This window comes from Setaria italica, chromosome V (genome assembly GCF_000263155.2).
Source record: "Setaria italica strain Yugu1 chromosome V, Setaria_italica_v2.0, whole genome shotgun sequence".
NCBI classification, from domain to species: Eukaryota; Viridiplantae; Streptophyta; class Magnoliopsida; order Poales; family Poaceae; genus Setaria; species Setaria italica.
The window spans coordinates 41,294,341-41,312,171 of NC_028454.1; the positions used below are offsets into that span (position 1 = coordinate 41,294,341).

Below are 17,831 nucleotides of genomic sequence, written 5' to 3' on the forward strand. Positions count from 1 at the left end.
GAGAACGGCGGCCATACCGTGCTCGACGACGTGGGTCTCGACAAGACTAGACGACATCCGCTCTCTCTCCGGCTTTGTAAGGCCGTCCCCTTGGAGTTGAAAGGGGGCGCGCTCTTTCTCTCTAGAAAGAGAACTCTGATTCTCTCCAACACATAGTGCACATTCGAGCCTCTTGTGACTCCCTTCCACTCAGACCAGAGCACGATCGGGTCTCGAACACCCCCTTCTCATCCCTCTTGTTTGTACCTCTACTGCAATCTTTAAGCACCTGGGCTCAGGAATATAGTCGATCGACCGACCCCGACTGAACGTAGGGTCCGTTGCCTGAACCAGTATACATCCTATGCCATTGTATGCTAGGCCATATCCGATCTAACGCATGGCAAAACTACTAACATTTACTTGTCGGCCAGATTCCGCACCGACAATTAAATATAGGCTAATTATAAAACGAATTGCATAAATGAAGACTAATTCGCAAGACGAATCTATTAAGCCTAATTAGTCCATGATTTGACCATATGGTGCTATAGTAAATATGTGCTAATCATAGATTAGTTAGGCTTAATAGATTCGTCTCACGAATTAGCCACGCTTATGCAATTAGTTTTATAATTAGTTCATGTTTAGTCCTTCTAATTGGTATCCAAACGTACGATGTGACCCGAACTAGATCCAAACACCTCCTAAACTTTGGTTCCTTTAGGATCTGTTTGGATCCTCAGACTAAAGTTTAGCCTTGTCACATGGAATGTTCGGATGCTAATTAGAAGGACTAAACATGAGCTAATTATAAAACTAATTGCAGAAATGCTAGGCTAATTCGCGAGATGAATCTATTAAGTATAATTAATCCATCATTAGCAAATGGTATTGTAGCACCACATTGTCAAAACATGGAATAATTAGGCTTAATAGATTCGTCTCGCGAATTAGCCTCCATCTGTGCAATTAGTTTTGTAATTAGCTTATATATAATACTCTTAATTAGTATCCAAACATCCGATGTAATAGGGGTTTAGCCCCTAGTATCCAAAAAGAGCCTTAGTCCATGGACTAAATTTTAGTCCCTAGTTTGGTTCTATAGACTAAAGTCCATTAATGCAGTCGAACAAAGACGTTTTAACCCTTGTTAAGACCATCTGTTCTGGCTTATCAAACACTCCTGTGCTGTACTGCCGTGCCCTTGTTTTGCTACCGGTAGTACTACCGGCCGTGTTGTACTGCGATGTGTCCCTGACGTCGACATAGATCCGGTCGTGGACCCCTCGCCATCATGACGGTCACTGAAGCGACGGTCGCTCGCGTGGTCACCGAAGCTGTCGCTGAAAGTGGGGGAGGGGAACCTCCGGCAAAGGTGGAGGAGCTGATCCTGCGGGTGGAGGAGCTTGAGGCGGCGACGGTATGGCTAGGGGGGAAGGAGGCCGCAGAGGAGACGGCGCGCAGGCTGCGGTAGGGAGGTCGGTGGCGGTGGCGGCGCAGAGGGGAGCGAGCGAGGGGACGGCGACGGAGGGAGGGTTCGGGATGCGTGGGATGGACAATAAATAAGAGGCAGGGATTTTTCAGAACTTTTAATCCACTTTATGCCACCTCCTTGGACTAGAGGACTAAAAAGTTCAGACCACATTTTAATCCTCGACACTTTAGGAGCTTAATTGGGTGGAGTTTAGTCCATAGGCTCTTCGTACATGCGCCGAGATACGGCGTACGTACGGCCAGCGGTTCATCTGGACGCGTGGCCCGGCGCCGTGGAAGTGCGCGCCCCCGCCGAGTTCTCCCCACGCCGGGCCGACGGGCGGTGACTCAGCACCGGCCGCCGCTTTCGGCGCGTGGCCGCGTGCATGCACCGGCGGCCGGCAGGCACACGCAGCGTGCGCCACCCCCGCGGACCGGAGCCCTGAAGCGCAGGCCGCAGCGGCAGATCTCGTCACGGCGTGGCTTCTGCTTCTCCGCGCGCCTCGCTTTTCCCCAGGTTCACCTCCCCTCGCCCCCGCCACTCGGCAACGTGGCCACGCCAGCGCCCAACCACCGCCCGCCTGCCCGCCAGCCCCCACGCAAGCCCTCTACACGTGTCCACCCGTGCCGCGACCGACCATCCTCCCACTGATTGCGACCGTCCCCAACCACGTGTCCTTTCTCCTTGACTGCACCCGTCCTCTCACGCCCCATACCGGACTCCCCCTCACTGCCGGGTGGGCTATGTCTTTTTGTGCCCCACATGTCAGTTACCAGAAAATCCTCTGGGCTCCAGCAGACTGCGGTAGGGCGGATTAAAATGGAGCCCAGATATTTTTGTGAGCAGCCCGAGGGACAGAGACCATGTGGTGGGGACCGCACCAGGCATCAATAAATTAGCTGCCGAGGGCGGGCTGCCCCACCGGCGAGCGCCACGTGTGTGCAGCACGGGGATTAGGCGATAACACCGGCGTCGTGGTCGCCGTTAACATCAACCTCCCCGTGGGCCCGCCGCTGCCCGCCTCGGAAGCCGATGGTCACCACGTGTCGACCGCGCTGAGCAGGATACCCCCCACGCGTCCAGATCCGGCGGGGACGGACGGCCCCGTTGCGCCGGGGCCAGGACCACGTCGCAACAACTGTACCTGTCGAGGCGCTGCCCGTGACGGTGACGGGCACCTGCCCCTGCCCGCCCCCCTCTCCTCATCTTCCTCCGCCCTCTTCTACTGGCCCCCGAAGCCTTCGTGCCCGTTTCGCCTCGCGCTTGCGCTGCTGCTGCTGCTGCTGCTATTGCCCAATTTGCCATTCCATTCCATTCCGGGGGGAGGATTAGGCGCGCTCTGTTTCGCGTGGGAAGCGTGCTTCCTCGTTTAGGCCCCTCGAATTCCCGAGGGCGACGGCGACGTGCTCGGCGGCCGGGCGGAGAAAATCTAGGGAGGCTTGGGCTCGCGAGACGCGCGCCTGTACGTGGCGTACGTGCCTTTGTTGGATACAGCTGCTTGCTCTAGCTACCAATGGCCGAGATCTGCTGCGAGGAAGCCAAGTCCACGCCGGCCACCGCCGTGGCCGCGGCTGCCGCAGCGGCAGCCGCGGCAGTCGCCTCCTCGGCGTTAGAGAGGAGGCGACGCAGGTTGGAGATGAGGCGGTTCCAGGCGCCGGTGGCCGACGACGTCCGGGCCGGCAAGCGGCAGAGGTTGGCTCGCACGGCGTCCGGTTCGTGCCCCGAAGTGGTCTCGGAGTTCGAGAGGCCGGAACTGCCGGAGCGGTTGCCGAGGCACGGGGTCACCTCCGTCTGCGGCCGGCGACGCGAGATGGAAGACGCCGTCTCCATTAGGCCGGACTTCCTGCCCGGCGCCACCAAGCACCACTTCTTCGGCGTCTTCGACGGCCACGGCTGCTCCCACGTACGGCCACACACCCTGCAGTGATTTCCATTTCTGTGCACAGTTCTGTACGCTGATCGCAGTTTCGCTGCTATTGCTGTAGGTGGCGACGTTGTGCCAGGATCGGATGCATGAGGTGGTCGCCGACGAGCACAACAACGCCGGCTCCGGCGAAGAGACGGCGTGGAAGGGTGTGATGGAGAGGAGCTTCGCGCGATTGGACGAGCAGGCCGCGAGCTGGGCGAGCAGCCGCAGCGGCGACGAGCCCGCCTGCAGATGCGAGCAGCAGATGCCCTCGCGGTGCGATCACGTGGGGTCCACCGCCGTGGTCGCTGTAGTCAACCCCACCCACGTCGTCGTCGCCAACGCCGGGGACTCCCGTGCCGTCCTCTCCCGCGCTGGCGCCCCCGTCCCGCTTTCCGTCGACCACAAGGTACGGCGTTCTCGCGCACCACATCACGGGGCGTTGCGCCTCCTCCCCGTCCAGCATCCTTCGTAACTTCCATGACCATGAGCTTGACGTGCTCAATTCCCTGATTCGTTCAGCCTGACCGGCCTGACGAGCTGGCGCGCATCGAGGCGGCGGGCGGTCGCGTCATCTACTGGGATGGCGCCCGTGTTCTCGGCGTCCTCGCCATGTCTCGAGCCATAGGTAAGCTCTAGTTTGAATTGGAATTGCCCTCGTCACGAAGCCGTTTCTGCCACTCGCTGGATTTGAATTGACCGGCTTGCTGCGCGCAGGCGATGGTTACCTTAAGCCGTTCGTGTCGTCGGAGCCGGAGGTGACGGTGACGGAGCGCACCGACGACGACGAGTTCCTGATCCTGGCCAGCGACGGCCTGTGGGACGTCGTGGACAACGTGATGGCTTGCGGGGTCGTCCGGGCGTGCTTCCGTAGCAACGGTCCGCCGGCGGCGCCGGCCGCTCGGGCCAACGGCGTGGCTCCGCCCGCTGGCGACGCGGACGCCGAGAACGGATCCGCGGTGGTGAAGGGCGTGAGCAAGGTGGATTCCGACAAGGCGTGCTCCGACGCGGCTATGCTGCTGGCGAAGCTGGCGCTGGCCCGGCGGAGCGCCGACAATGTCAGCGTGGTCGTCGTGGATCTCCGCCGGGGGATATGATTCTTGGAGCAGAGCAAAATCATACGCTCCATGATTGCTTGCTTTAGCCCCTTTTTTCTTCTTTTTTTCAAATCCAAGCTAATTCTTCCCCTCATTTTTACCATCCGTCCATTTTGATTTAGTATTAAGAGTAGTTCCTGACCAGATGAATATAATAGACAGCTTTTCTTCTCTCAAATGAGGAACTAAAGCTAGCTGGAACACGGAAAATGCTGATCTTGGCCTAGCACCATGTACCACCGACCGATAAGCACAACTTTTTGGTCGTAGATTACATGCCAAACGTGTTGATTCCATCCTCCGATTAAACTAGATTTAACTGGGCGATTGGTGCGGAAATTGGCATCACACAGCAGGAAGCTTGAGAAAGGTTTTACTTTTGGAGTAGTGACCGTGACTAGTGCCGCGAGCACGTTAAGCCGATCGTGATTGGTTGGCCGCGGCTGGATTCCGGCAAGATGCTGATCTGGACGTGGGCCCGACCGTGATGGGAGCCGGCCGGCTGGATGAGTGAACGGGAATGCTCCGAAATTCTCGTTTACGGAAATATAAAATCGGACGGGCATCTTTCCAGAGCCGGGGGTCCTGAATGATGCGACCCACGAGCAATGGTTGGGGTCGACGTGTCCGGCCTATCCCTTTCGCCCCTCGGCGTCGCCAGAGCAATGGTTGGGGTCGACGTGTCCGGCCTTTCCCTTTCGCCCCTCGGCGTGCGCTGGCGACGGAGCACTCGCCCGTGTCTGTTGGGGTTGGGGGCGAGGCGATCGACCGGTCGGGTTAGGCGCCGCGAAGCCATTATTGAAGGCCCGCGCCGCACCAGCCACCACAGCCCGCGCGCGGCTTTTGGCCCGCTCCGCGACTGCGATGGCCGCCGCGCGCGCTCCCGGCCGGCGCCTCGACACGCCAGGAGTGTTGCGGCGGCGTTGTGCCGGGCCGGGCGTCCCGCGCCGCTCGCACATGGCGCGGCTGGCTGGGTGTCTCGGGGTGTTGGGAGAGAAGAGACCACGGTGGCATGGTGACCGGGTGGGGTGACTGTGTGCTGAGTCGACTCGCGTTGAATTATTGGTTCCCGTACGTAGGCGTCCTCCGGCGCCATGCCGGCGGGCCGCACGCCGAGCTCCCCAGGTATATCGGCGTTGGTGCAGGGGCACGTCGAGCCGGAAGCCACCCGGGGGGAGTGCTGGGGACGCGACAATCTTTTTTCTCTTCCCCCCATCTGCGCGCGAAGTGCCGGGCACGACGGGGCTGGCGGGAGCCGGACGTAGGATTGACACAAAAGCGAGCGCATCGCCGTCGGAGATCTAGCAAAGGAAGATATCGCATGATATGTCCGGCTATCTGCCCTATCGGAAAGGCGCGGATTTGGGACGCTCACCCGGCTCCGCAGCTGCTGTTCTTCCGTTCGGCGGTGGCCCATCGACGGGTCGGCTCCAGCTTCCCATCATCCATGCTTTTGTTGTCCACCATCGGGCGGCGACATGATGGGCACAAAGCCGTCAGGGTATAGACTCCGATGCTGCATGCTTTTTTCCTATACTGACGTTTGCTGGCGCGAAACAAGAACTGGAGCCACTGCCGATGTGAATTGCTGATAGTACTATTTCAGAACCCTTCTCTAGCCGTACTGCCCTGTTTTCCCCTGGTGTAATCTCTACCTTCTAGAGTTCTAGTCATCTTATGTACTCGCTCATAATTCGTACCTGGTGATAATAGTCTATTCAGAAAATTATGAATAGGAGATACTCCCGGAATCGATTCAATCATTCAGCCCTTCGTATATCCTACCCTAGTTGATCGTATCATTCCATCTGCTTCCGTTCTCTCCCCCTATTTGAGCTGATGTTTCCTTCCTTGTCGTACAAAAGATGTGGAAAAACAGCCCGACGTTTGCTGGGCCCACTGATAGGCAAGTCAGGTCAAATCAGGTAGCAGTGCAGTCTCTCTCAAAACTTCTTAGCAAAGAAAGAGGCAGGCAAAGCTACACTGATTTAACCGAGCTATACATAAGCCTTTCCACATATGCGCTGATGGCAATTGAAGAAAAAAGATGATCAAGCCCACACACAGCCTAACTAACATGTGAGGCCCCTTCCTTCTCCTCCTGCTGACAAGGCGAAAAACCTTTCCATGGCTTATAGATTATAGGTACACCACTTAGGGTGGGTCACATGTTGCCTATACCATAGGTTATAATTGCATGCACCTGCAAATATTGATGCATGTTTTCAAATTTAGGGGCTGTTTGGATACGAGGTGCTAAACTTTAACAGTGTCACATCGGATGTTTGGATGCTAATTAGGAGGACTAAACATGTTGCTAATTATAAAACTAATTGCAGACCTTGTGCTAATTCGCGAGACGAATCTATTAAGCCTAATTAATCCATCATTAGCAAATGGTTACTGTAGCACCACATTGTCAAATCATGGACTAATTAGGCTTAATAGATTCGTCTCGCGAATTATACTCCATCTGTGCAATTAGTTTTGTAATTAGCTTATGTTTAGTACTCCTAATTAGCATCCAAACATCCGATGTGACAGGTGTTAAACTTTAACAGGTGTTTCCCAAACACCCCCTTAATTAAGCATACACATTTGAGAATAATCAGTAAAATGGGTTGTACTGCTTTGGAACTTGTCATTCGAGTTCTAGTACTACTTCAATACAATAAAACCACACCGTATTGGGAGAAGTTTGCAACTTTGGGCTTTGGTGCCTTATCATACTTGTTGTGATGATTTAAACCTAAAACAACCTGAGAGATGAGAGATGAATCACAACTTCACAACACCATCAGATCCTGTTTGGATATTAAGAATTTGAAAAAATAGATTCAGTTTCCGTTTCTAGATGAACTAAATTCAGCAGAAAATTGGATCCAAAATTCAATATTCATGTTTGGGTACCATTTGGAATTGAAGTTAAAAAATAAATCCACAAATTCACTTGGGCTACATGAAGCAATCATGTTAAATTTTCTCCTGGAGTGAAATAGGATCAAATACACTACTCATCGAGACAAGAAAGAGCCAAACAAAATGCTAAAGTTGCAAACGATTTATTCATGGTCTATTTTGCTCTTGGAGCGCTAGTATATCGGGTCATACTCGACGGAGTACGTGAGATTTTATCCTAGGTTCGCCTAGTGCCTTTTGCAGTCCCACTGGATTTGCTGAGGTGAGTCAGCAAGGGCCCCGCTCGGTCTGGCGCGCCGAGCTTCGGCTTTCCGAGGTGGACACCAACACCCGGGCGGGGCCGCTACCTAATCTGCCATGACCTCGCCCTCGTCGTCGGCCCCCATCCCCTACTTCATCCTCCTCGCATCCGATCTCGACGCCGCGAGCTCGCCACACGCGGAGGCCAAGGCCGCCATCGCCACATAGCGGGCGCCGATTCGCCCCTTCTGAATCGCCCAGATCCGTCTGCTGCGTTCGCTAGGTAAGGAAACCCCCCCGTTGATTCGCGTCTCCCTCTCCGCACATCACTTGGTCGATAGTTACAGCTTCAGGTTTTGTACAGTGCTTGACTTTTGTGATTGAGCAAAGTATTGGTAGCATGCTGCTATAGTTCGGTTATATTGTGGGTTTCATGTGGTTGCCACTTGCCAGCCAATGCCCGTGGTAAGGTTTTTATTGATTATGCAATGTGACATGCACTTAAGATTTCTTGATTGATACTTTAGCACAGTTGTACTCCTTGTTAATTCTATACTTGGAACATCTGCAAAATTGCAGAGTGTGCTTTTGACCTTGTGTGTGGACATATGGCGGGCTCCTTGTGTTCAGAGCTGTGGAACTTCTTTAGACTTTCAATTTTCACACACTGCATTTTTATTTATTTATTTATCCTGCAATAACCCTCTCTTCTGTGTTCAAGCAACATCAATTTTTTGCTCCTTGTTTGGTTACATGTTACTTGATGGCTGCAGGATTTCAGCATGGTTGATTCTGTACATGACAATATTGTGCTGCGCAACTGTGTCAAGGATATCCTTGCACAAATCAAACCAGTAGAGGATGATAGAAGCAAGCGACTATCCACAATTCAGGAGCTAGAAAATTGCATCCATTCTCTTGCATCCTTGGCGGGTAACTTACATTTTTTTTGTGGTTTCAACTGAAACCTTCTCGATTGTGTTTAAACTGGCACTTATAATCCTGATATTAGTTAAGGTGCAATATTACATCTTTGACATTGGAGCTTGAGTAGACTCTGTCCGCAGTATTGAAGATATTTTTTCACTGTATGTGCATGTTGTATCGTGGATTTCCGAGGTAGATTACTGAAAGACATTCAGATTAGAAAATATTTCTGAAAGTTAATGACAACTTCTGTTGTGTTCATAGAGAGCTTCCAGGTTATTTATTGATACAGTAAAGAGTAGAATTGCCATTTTCATCACTCAAGTTTCCCCTGATGTTCAAATTCATCCTTCAACTATTATACTCAAGTTTCCCCTGATGTTCAAATTCATCCTTCAACTATTACACTGGCCACCACACTCTTTAAACTTTCCATTTGGGCTCAATTTCCTCCGTAGCCTCACGTGGCATGACATATTGGTGTGCCAAGTAGGTTTTGAGGTGGCTTGTTCCAACTTCCACACATGCAAAGTGGCATGGCCTGTACCCAATTCTGGGTTTGCAGCTAATCTGGTTTTGATGCACGAATAATGTTCATGGTATGCTACCAAGTCAAACACCCTTGCAAATTGAAGCAATAGATTGACCCAAAATTCGGTACCTTGAGGATTTGGCATCTATCGATAAAAGTCTAATGTAGTAATTTCTGCATTCATTCACCTGGACCATCAGATGATATGCTTGATGACAGATTAAGGTCATGTGAAAAAGCCAGTGTAAAAGACACGATTCGTGCCGAGCGACTCACCTAATGGCACCCATAACTGACTAGGCATGCCGCATGGGATCAGGGACAAAATTGAGTCCAAATAAAAAGCTCAAAAGGACTATAGTGGACTGCCTGATAGTTTAAGGATAAATTTGAGCCTCAGAGGAAAGTTGAGGAAAGAATCTGGCTATTACACCTAAAATCATATGTGCTGAGCACTGGTCAAGTGAAGTTCAGATCATGTTGCATTTGAATAGTTTGGACAGTAGTAATATGAAAACATGAGTACATGACTAAGTGAGGAGTGATAAGCTTCTGATATTTGTAACCCTAAAAAGAATAGGTTTATTTGCATGAAAATGTGGTGAGCAATGATATTGTGACAAATACTGTAGCCTCGGTAGGCAATGCCATTATGCAACGAGTAGCCTATGGCAATAGGCAACGGTGTGTTTTGTCACACTACAGCGCTACAAAATAGGAGTACTGAGATAGTAGTGGGCAAGATGATGACAATAGTAGGTGTTTGTGTTAACGAGAAGGGAGCTGCACAAGCAGCAAATGATGGACTCAATGAGCTGAACAGTTCTTTTCCTGTTTTGTAGTATCTCTTAACCAACACATCAGTTTTTGGAATCTCTTGATGACAAAAGAAAAGTTTGATACATTTATGATGATAAAGTAGGAAAAGTTTGGTACATTTATGATGACAGAATTTTAATGTCTCACTTTAAGGAATTTATTTATTTTTTCTTATACAGGTACTGCTGTCAAACCTTTTGGGTCCTTTGTATCAGATCTTTACTCAAAATCTGGCGATCTAGATTTATCAGTTCAGTTTGGGAATGGTTTAAACCTCCCTATAAACAAGAAAAAGAAGCAGAATGTCCTGAGAGAAGTTAGGAGAGCTTTACAAATTCGAGGTAACCTTGGTTATATTGCTCCCAAAATAGATAATGTATGCTATACTGCACATTAAGCAAGCATGAAAAATAGCATCCTAGATTTTGTGTCAAAGGTGTGACAGTTTTATCCATGGTTGCTTGATTCAGTATTATATGTACCATCATCATGTGATTCCATAATTATTCCAAAACTGTCTCATTTAAACTTGGTTTTATTGCTTTTACTGTATTCAGGCGTTGCTGGATATATACAGTTCATTCCTCATGCAAGAGTTCCGGTCATTCAATATGTGAGCAACCGCTTTGGCATCTCCTGTGATATATCGGTCAACAACTTTGCTGGTCGAATTAAATCTAAAATCTTCTACTGGGTGAATACTTTAGATGAGCGGTTTGGTGATATGGTTTTGCTGGTATGATCTAGTTAGCTAAGAGTTATTTTCTGCCACATTTTTTGTTGGCAAGCTGAATGCTCAGCATCATCTTTCCTTCCAGATCAAGGAATGGGCAAAAGCACAAAACATTAATGATCCAAAGAGTGGGTCCCTCAACTCCTATTCACTTTGCCTACTTGTCCTCTTTCATTTTCAGGTATTATTTCTTACGTCAATATCTCTTGTTATTCTTTACTTATTTATGGTTTCACTAAACCTCTTGCTTATTCTTACACTCTACGTTGATTTTTTAGACATCCGAGCCACCAATTCTACCACCTCTGAAGGATATTTATGAAGGGAACATTACAGAGGATATTACAGGTTAAATAGAATTCGCTTTGCATTTGATTATTGTCTAGAATAGTAGCATTTCAGTGCCTAGTTTTTTACTCAGTTCATTCACTTGCAGAAGCTACACTTTATGATGAGCAACATCTTGATGAGCTTTGTGTCACAAACATAGCAAGATATAGACTCCAGAACATGCACCAAAGAAATGAAAGTTCTCTTTGTCGTCTACTTGGGACATTTTTCAAAAAGGTACTGAACATTGAGACCCCACTATGCTGACTAACTCAGCATATTGTGATCGTTGTAGGTACTACCACTACCTTTTGCTGTTTGCATCTTGGTAAAACATGATATTAATGTTTCTTGATGTCATTCTTTTATCTCTGTTAGGCTCATTGACTCGTCTGCTACTTTGTAGTCCATCTTAGTCCGTTTTATGCTCTTCATCGTTATTACCTTGATACAAGGGTTGAATATCTGTCTTCTCTTTGGGGTTGAGCTTGGGAGGGTAAAGAAGCTTATCTAGTATGATCTGTTGTTGTTGGAACATTGTTTATTCAACTTGGGTCTTGTTTGGTATTGTACCATCCATTCTGCTCAAGCATTTCTTTAATACACATTGACTTGTGTACATTGAAGTATCTTTTATATTTATTATAGTGCTAACATTTTACTAGAATTTGTTAGATTCCCCTTGACTAGCAAGATTCTGCAGCATAGCATAGTGCAACAGCCCACTGCAAGCTGCCCTAGATTTTCCTGATCAACTAAGCCAAGAATTTCATGGATCTTTTTTTAGGGAATAGCATTTTGTTGCCAAATGATCTAATCCCTTCTCATGAGATTAGTTTATTTTGATAGGTTAAGTTGTTAAGATATTGCTGGCACAAAACACGTTAGGGATTTATGACACTGCTTTCCAACATAATTGGGTATTATTTATTTCGGTTATCAAAAGTGTACAACCATTCAATAAAAAGGCACTGCAGCATTATTTATTCATTAAAGTTTAGGTGGTTATCATATTCTGACAAGTGCTTTCATTCCTTGCAGTTTGCTCATATCAGTGCCCTGCTGGATAATGTCATATCTACTTACTCGGGCCAGATTGAGCGAATCCAGGACAACCCAAGTTGGATGACTAAATCTTACCATTTATTTGTAAGCCTGCCTGTGCATTTGGTGGTTGTTGCTGATCTTAATCTTAGCCTATGTACTTACATCCCATCTGTTTGCCATCTTTTGTTTAGGTTGAAGATCCAGTTGAGAGACCGGATAATGCAGCTAGAGCGGTTAGTATGAAAGGTCTTGACCGAATTGCTAGTGCATTCAATGATGCTTGCCACAAGTTTGACTCTCTTGAGCATATCGACCGGAAAGAATTATTGGCGTTGTTGTGTACCCCTGGTGTTGGCTTGAAGCTTGGTGGGAGAGTCACAGCTAATTATTACACAAGAACTCCACCACAAAGGAATAATCAGCATGCCAGAACTGGAGGACGTGCGGAGAGTGATCGACGTTACCAGGTATCCAGGTTTACGGGAAGCAGAACAGTTCACAAAAACCCACAGGCAAATACTACAGCGCACCAAGCAGGAGTACAATTTCGTAACCATCCACAGGTCCGCCAAACAGCAGTTGCGCACCCCAATCACAGTCCACAGAATTATACTACAGTGCATCAGACGGCACCATACCAGAATCATACTGTTCCACAGGTGTATTCTGCTCAGCCCCAAACAGCCGGACCATACCAGAATCAGTATCAGCAGGTTTATGCTGCAGGGTTTCAAACAGAAGGACCATACCTGGATCACAATCAGGTTCATGGTACAGGATTCCAAACAGCAAGACCATACCAGGGTCATAATCAGGTTTACCAAGCAGGGTTCCAACCAGCAGGAACATACCAGAACCAGAACCAACAGGTGCGTACTCCAGGGCTCCAAACCACAGGTCCTAACCAGAATCAGCAGAGGCGAAAGGGATACACATCGAATCATCAGACTAATAGGCATGCTGCGACGACAGCAAGATATGAGCCAGTTCGTGGACAGTTCAACAATGGATCAATATGGGACTCGCGATCACAAGCATCAAACAGTGCAGCTTCTCAAAGATAGCCTTCAAGATATCACTTACCAGCATAGATGGACTCCAGGAGGGTAGTAACAGATAATCTTCTGACTTTTGCATGGCAATATTCATCAATGTATGCCATGTTCGGCTTTTGCTCGACAACGGGCATCAGCTTTATGATATGAAACGTGGCTTTTGCCAGTAAACTCTGATATAAGCCTTGTGTTGTGTGGGTTGGCTATTGAGGCATCACAAACCTGTATTGCTGCATGGCTCTCTTTCTGTATGTTCTTGCTGTAAATTGCTGTTCACTAGCAGTCAGTTTACAATTACCAGATGCAGGTTGTAGTAAAGGTGAAATCTCATGACTTTGTGTCTACTTACAGCGCCTTTCATAAAATTCATTTACCGGTTACCGCATGTGCCCGGCGTTCAGAATCTTTGCGTCATGTAAACAGCATGGTTTTAGTCGAGGAAGCATATTATACCACATAGGAAGCTCGACAAAGAAAGAAAAACAGTTCAGAACATAGCTGTAAACACCAGACAGAGACACCCGGCACGCATAGACGATGAACAACATACTGTACTAAAGATGCCATGTCACTGACCATTATGGGAGATGGGCAGATGGCATGAGACAGCACTAGACCTTCAATCCTTCTTTCCGATGCCATGGGACATGTTGTAGACCCCTCTTCCCTGCGCATCGAATCGAGCACGCCGGATGTTTAAAAATTCAAACACGAGAATAAAAATGCTAGGGTATCCTAGTTAGTGGTAACAGCATGGACGCCAGATTTGCTTACGATGAGGAACAAGCTGGAGGCGGCGAGGGCGAGGGGGATGCCGACGGAGGTGACGGCGTCGTACCGGCCCTTCAAGTAGGTGTGCTTGTGGACGTTCTGGAAGTACCTCTGCAGCTCCAGCAGCTTCTCCCTCGGCCGGAACGGCGGCTCCAGCTCCGGCATCCTGCACACCACGAAATCCGCCCGCGTCGACAACCAAAATCATGGAGTTGCATACCAGCATGTCTGGTTCTCGGGAGGGAGTGTGTGTACCTGGACTCCTGGAGAGTTGTGACTTGTGAGATTGTTACCTCTGTGTACCTGATCGAGAAGAGCTCCAAGGATCTCTCAATTCTCAAGGAGGCAGCAACGAAGCAAAGGTCACTGTTATGTGCCGGAGGCGAGAATCTCTTGCAGGGGCTGTGGTTTTCAACTGGAAGGAAGCTCCCAGAAGCAAATTTTCGCAGTTTTGATCCGGGCCGTCAATCTTGGATCAAATCACACTCTCAGCCGTCCGATTGTATTGGCTTAGCGCCACCGTTACAGCCCGGTAGGGTAAGCCTTTCCCTGCCAGTCTGCCCTGCCCACTGAGGCTTGGAGCTGAGAAAGCGGCCGCAAGCAAATCCTACTCCTATCTATCCCGAACCTGTGAACCCAATCGAATGACGCCGACGGCGAGCCTCCTCCCGGCTCCACCCTTCGTCTCCATCTCCGATGCGCGCCGCCTCCAGCTCCTCCCGTGCGGCCGCTGCCGGCCTCGCCTCCGCTGTGGCGGCACGGAGTGGGGCTCTGTACGGACCCAGATGCTATCCTCTTTCGTCGGTAAGAGAGTATGGGGGAACCTTACCTTACCTTTGAATGGATTGCTCTGGTTGTGGGGTCCGTTCCTTCTTTGCTGGGCGCAATCCAACCCAAATATTTCTCCCTCTCGTGCTCTTGAGGGATTGATTTTTACCCTTCTTTGGCTTCTAAATGTAGGGAGCAGAAGATCGAGCCGCAGAAGCGTTATCTGCGCCTCCCTGTTTGGAGTTGGAGCTCCCGAAGCACTGGTCATTGGAGTGGTCGCCTTGTTGGTGTTTGGCCCCAAGGGTCTAGCAGAGGTAAATTACCTGCGTCCACAAGCCTTGCCAGCTTGGGGCTATCTGCTCTTTAACTTTGCTTGAGAGGTGGTGCTAGCAATCGTGAAACATTGACCAAGGTATAGAACTTTTCTCGATCCAAAGATAATTTAACTCCGATAATGTTATATATGGACCAGCTAATTCTTTAACCCGCTGTTCAGCCCTTTGTCCATTCAGATTCGTCCCGGCGCATACTTTTTCTTCTTCCAACTATCTGTTTAGGCCACTCGATCCGTTGAAATGCTTAGTAGCTGCTCTCTTCTTCTGAGTTTATCCATCAGCTGCCATAACTATGAGTAGCTTAATTCCTCTGCCAATCACTGTCGACCACTTGCAAGAAATGGCAATATATTTCGTGGGCTAATGAGCATGCCATGATGTCAATTGTTGAGTTACGATTAATGTAAGCATGGCAGTGGCATAGCTGTGAACTGTTTACACTTGCATCTGCCATTGGAATTGATGCCACCATTAATCAACTTTTGGCTTCAGAAAATAAACATGAGGTTAACCAAAAGAATTTCCCCTGTCGTGCTGTTCTTTTGTTGGGCACAGAAAATTACTTATCTAATGCTATGTGTGATTTTACTTGATCTCGGAACAGTTAAGTAGGCATAATGATAGTAGGTTAGGGATATCCCTGCCCTCCGAACTGGACGTGAGGATCTCCCCTCATCCAGTTCTCTGCAGGGGAATCTTTGAGCTGTTAAGTTTCTCCCCTATAGGAAGCTTTAATAGTGGAACACTATTGCAATTATGGAATTGTTATCATGACTTCCAAGCACCATCCTCACTGAATTTAGTGCCTGTAATTTCTTAAACTGTTGGGTGTACTGCCCTAACTGGAATAGTTCTAGGCAAAAGATATTGTGGGCTGTGGCACATGTGTGCGTTAAGGTTCACCTCAAACTTAATTTTAACACACCTACTCGATCTGCCAGCAATAAAAGTCAAGATGCATTCTGCCCTCTAGCTTTTCTCCAAGTTTACTTTTAAATGTTTTTCTCTTTGCTTCTGTACTTGGGAGTCATTTGCATATCAGCAAATGTTCTCTACCAAATCTATGATGTCAGGCTTGCTTTTTAGGGCATGCTTTGGATGCGCTGCTAAGTGCTAACACAAGGATTATTGGTCTCATTTGCTAACTTGTTTGCAGGTAGCCAGGAATTTGGGGAAGACTTTGCGTGCTTTCCAGCCAACCATTAGAGAGTTACAGGTTGGTTCTTGGTTTATTGTTGCAATATGTTTGATGATCTTGTTACGTAATGTGATAGGATTTTCTGCACTTAGGATGTATCAAGGGAGTTCAGGAGCACTCTTGAACGAGAAATCGGAATTGATGAGGTTCCCCCATCCTCGAATTATAGGCCCACAACAACGAATATCAACCAACAACCCGCCGCGGACCCAAGTTAGTTGATTTTACTACATCTGAAGTTCTTTTCAATGGAATCGTGCAAAACTCAGTTTAAACTTTAAAGAACTAATCTAAAAAAACACATTAGAGAATCATGCATGTCAGTCAAATGCCACAGATACCCCTTGATGCACATGCAGTGCTCTTATCCCTAGTAGTTGCTGGCAAACCTCTGTTTACCTGTACATTATCTGTTTCAGTTTTGGTCTTCCTTAGCCATTCCATTTTGTTGAATACTAACCAACAACCAGAAATATTTATTATATGCTAACAATAACCAGAAATCATTTACATCTAGAAGATGATATCGAGTCAATTAGTTGACTGATTAGCATTTTCCCTGTTATGAATTCTTTCATGTGAACTCAAGGCCCATGGCCTTTGATTATATCTCTCTTATTTATTTGGAAAAGAAAATCGTGTAGGTTCCTTGTTCTGAATTTTATCAGGAAAAATGTACTTGAAACCAGCAAGATTGTGTCATTTACTCTAGCCATTAGCTCAAAACTCAAAAGATGCACTTGCACTAGTCTACTCAAGTCATTGATTTCTGCATTGATATCATGATATGACACTGGTTCATTGCTGTCCGTCCTGCATGCAGATGCTAAACCTGAAACTGCACCTTATACTAGCGAGGAGCTCATGAAAGTAACTGAGGAACAAATTGCAGCATCAGCGGCTGCTGCCTGGAATACTCAACCTGCCTCATCACAACAGCAAGGTCTGGCATTTTAGTCTTGCAATCTTTTGAAGTATATCACATCTTTAGTAACTGAAGGACAGCTAGGTATTTTTCACTTGTAACGGGTCCCACATTGTGTTTGTCCAATTTATCATGGCCTTGCTATCAATCTGGAGATTAAAGAAACATTTTCCATATTTCAGAAGCAGCACCCACAACTCAAAGTACCGACACTGCTACATCAGGAGGGAATGATGGTCCTGCTGCTCCTGCTCCTGCTCCTGTCGCTGCGACCGAGTCCGACGCAAGCCAAGCAAAGCAGTCTGAAAAGGCGGATACTGAGCGATAAAGCTTATGGATGGAAAGAGCAAATCAAGGTGAGCATTTTGCTCAATTTTTCTGAGGTGGGGGAAGAGTTTGTACGAAACGCTTGCAGTGCTTAGGCTTATTTTGTCTCTTGTGCTGTCGTAGTAGACGTTGAAAAAGGCTGTGTATATTTCTTAGTAGTACGTCGTCCTACGCTGCCACGGCTGCTGCTTGTGCCATCGTCGTCCTCGTAACATTTCTGAGCCTGCTGTAACCACGAGGTTGTTGTATGGAACAGTGATTTTAGCCACGTTGAGATGAAGATTGAATAGGAAGGGATTGATTCGCGTTCCTTTTATTCCGGGAGAGGAAGCAAAATGGGAAAGGGTATTTATCTGTTTGATGCCAAAATGTGAATATCGGCGTATGGATAGGCAAAGTGGTGTCGACGTGGCGACGTAGCAAAGCATGGCGAGGAGGGACTTTCC

At 48.2% G+C, this 17,831-nt stretch overlaps 3 protein-coding genes across 3 annotated transcripts; all 3 read left to right on the top strand.

Moving 5' to 3' along the window:
• Positions 1-2,679: 2,679 nt before the first annotated feature.
• LOC101768564 (probable protein phosphatase 2C 9) lies at positions 2,680-4,760 on the top strand. Its single transcript, XM_004970500.4, has 4 exons — positions 2,680-3,359; positions 3,442-3,771; positions 3,885-3,990; positions 4,080-4,760. Exons 1-4 carry the CDS (start codon positions 2,970-2,972, stop codon positions 4,457-4,459), a joined length of 1,206 nt encoding a protein of 401 aa, XP_004970557.1. The 5' UTR covers positions 2,680-2,969; the 3' UTR covers positions 4,460-4,760.
• Positions 4,761-7,660: 2,900 nt separating this feature from the next.
• On the top strand, positions 7,661-13,405 carry LOC101769238 (protein HESO1). Its single transcript, XM_004970501.4, has 9 exons — positions 7,661-7,901; positions 8,392-8,551; positions 10,076-10,237; positions 10,454-10,632; positions 10,715-10,810; positions 10,908-10,977; positions 11,066-11,196; positions 12,001-12,108; positions 12,198-13,405. Exons 2-9 carry the CDS (start codon positions 8,401-8,403, stop codon positions 13,068-13,070), a joined length of 1,770 nt encoding a protein of 589 aa, XP_004970558.1. The 5' UTR covers positions 7,661-7,901; positions 8,392-8,400; the 3' UTR covers positions 13,071-13,405.
• A 986-nt stretch (positions 13,406-14,391) lies between these two features.
• LOC101769641 (sec-independent protein translocase protein TATB, chloroplastic) lies at positions 14,392-17,695 on the top strand. The gene is made up of 6 exons (XM_004970502.4): positions 14,392-14,636; positions 14,793-14,914; positions 16,092-16,151; positions 16,226-16,346; positions 16,957-17,076; positions 17,241-17,695. The coding sequence occupies exons 1-6, from the start codon at positions 14,477-14,479 to the stop codon at positions 17,384-17,386; spliced, it is 729 nt and encodes a 242-aa protein (XP_004970559.1). The 5' UTR covers positions 14,392-14,476; the 3' UTR covers positions 17,387-17,695.
• The last annotated feature ends 136 nt before the right edge of the window (positions 17,696-17,831 follow it).

Excerpts from the sequence above, each read along its gene's own strand:
- LOC101768564 (XM_004970500.4), top strand. The coding sequence starts at position 2,970 with ATGGCCGAGATCTGCTGCGAGGAAGCCAAGTCCACGCCGGCCACCGCC. Across the intron at positions 3,360-3,441 it reads ACGGCCACGGCTGCTCCCAC|GTGGCGACGTTGTGCCAGGA; the intron begins GTACGGCCACAC and ends CTATTGCTGTAG. Across the intron at positions 3,991-4,079 it reads CGCCATGTCTCGAGCCATAG|GCGATGGTTACCTTAAGCCG; the intron begins GTAAGCTCTAGT and ends TGCTGCGCGCAG.
- LOC101769238 (XM_004970501.4), top strand. The coding sequence starts at position 8,401 with ATGGTTGATTCTGTACATGACAATATTGTGCTGCGCAACTGTGTCAAG. Across the intron at positions 10,238-10,453 it reads GAGAGCTTTACAAATTCGAG|GCGTTGCTGGATATATACAG; the intron begins GTAACCTTGGTT and ends TACTGTATTCAG. Across the intron at positions 10,811-10,907 it reads TTGTCCTCTTTCATTTTCAG|ACATCCGAGCCACCAATTCT; the intron begins GTATTATTTCTT and ends TTGATTTTTTAG.
- LOC101769641 (XM_004970502.4), top strand. The coding sequence starts at position 14,477 with ATGACGCCGACGGCGAGCCTCCTCCCGGCTCCACCCTTCGTCTCCATC. Across the intron at positions 14,637-14,792 it reads GATGCTATCCTCTTTCGTCG|GGAGCAGAAGATCGAGCCGC; the intron begins GTAAGAGAGTAT and ends TTCTAAATGTAG. Across the intron at positions 16,152-16,225 it reads CAACCATTAGAGAGTTACAG|GATGTATCAAGGGAGTTCAG; the intron begins GTTGGTTCTTGG and ends TTCTGCACTTAG.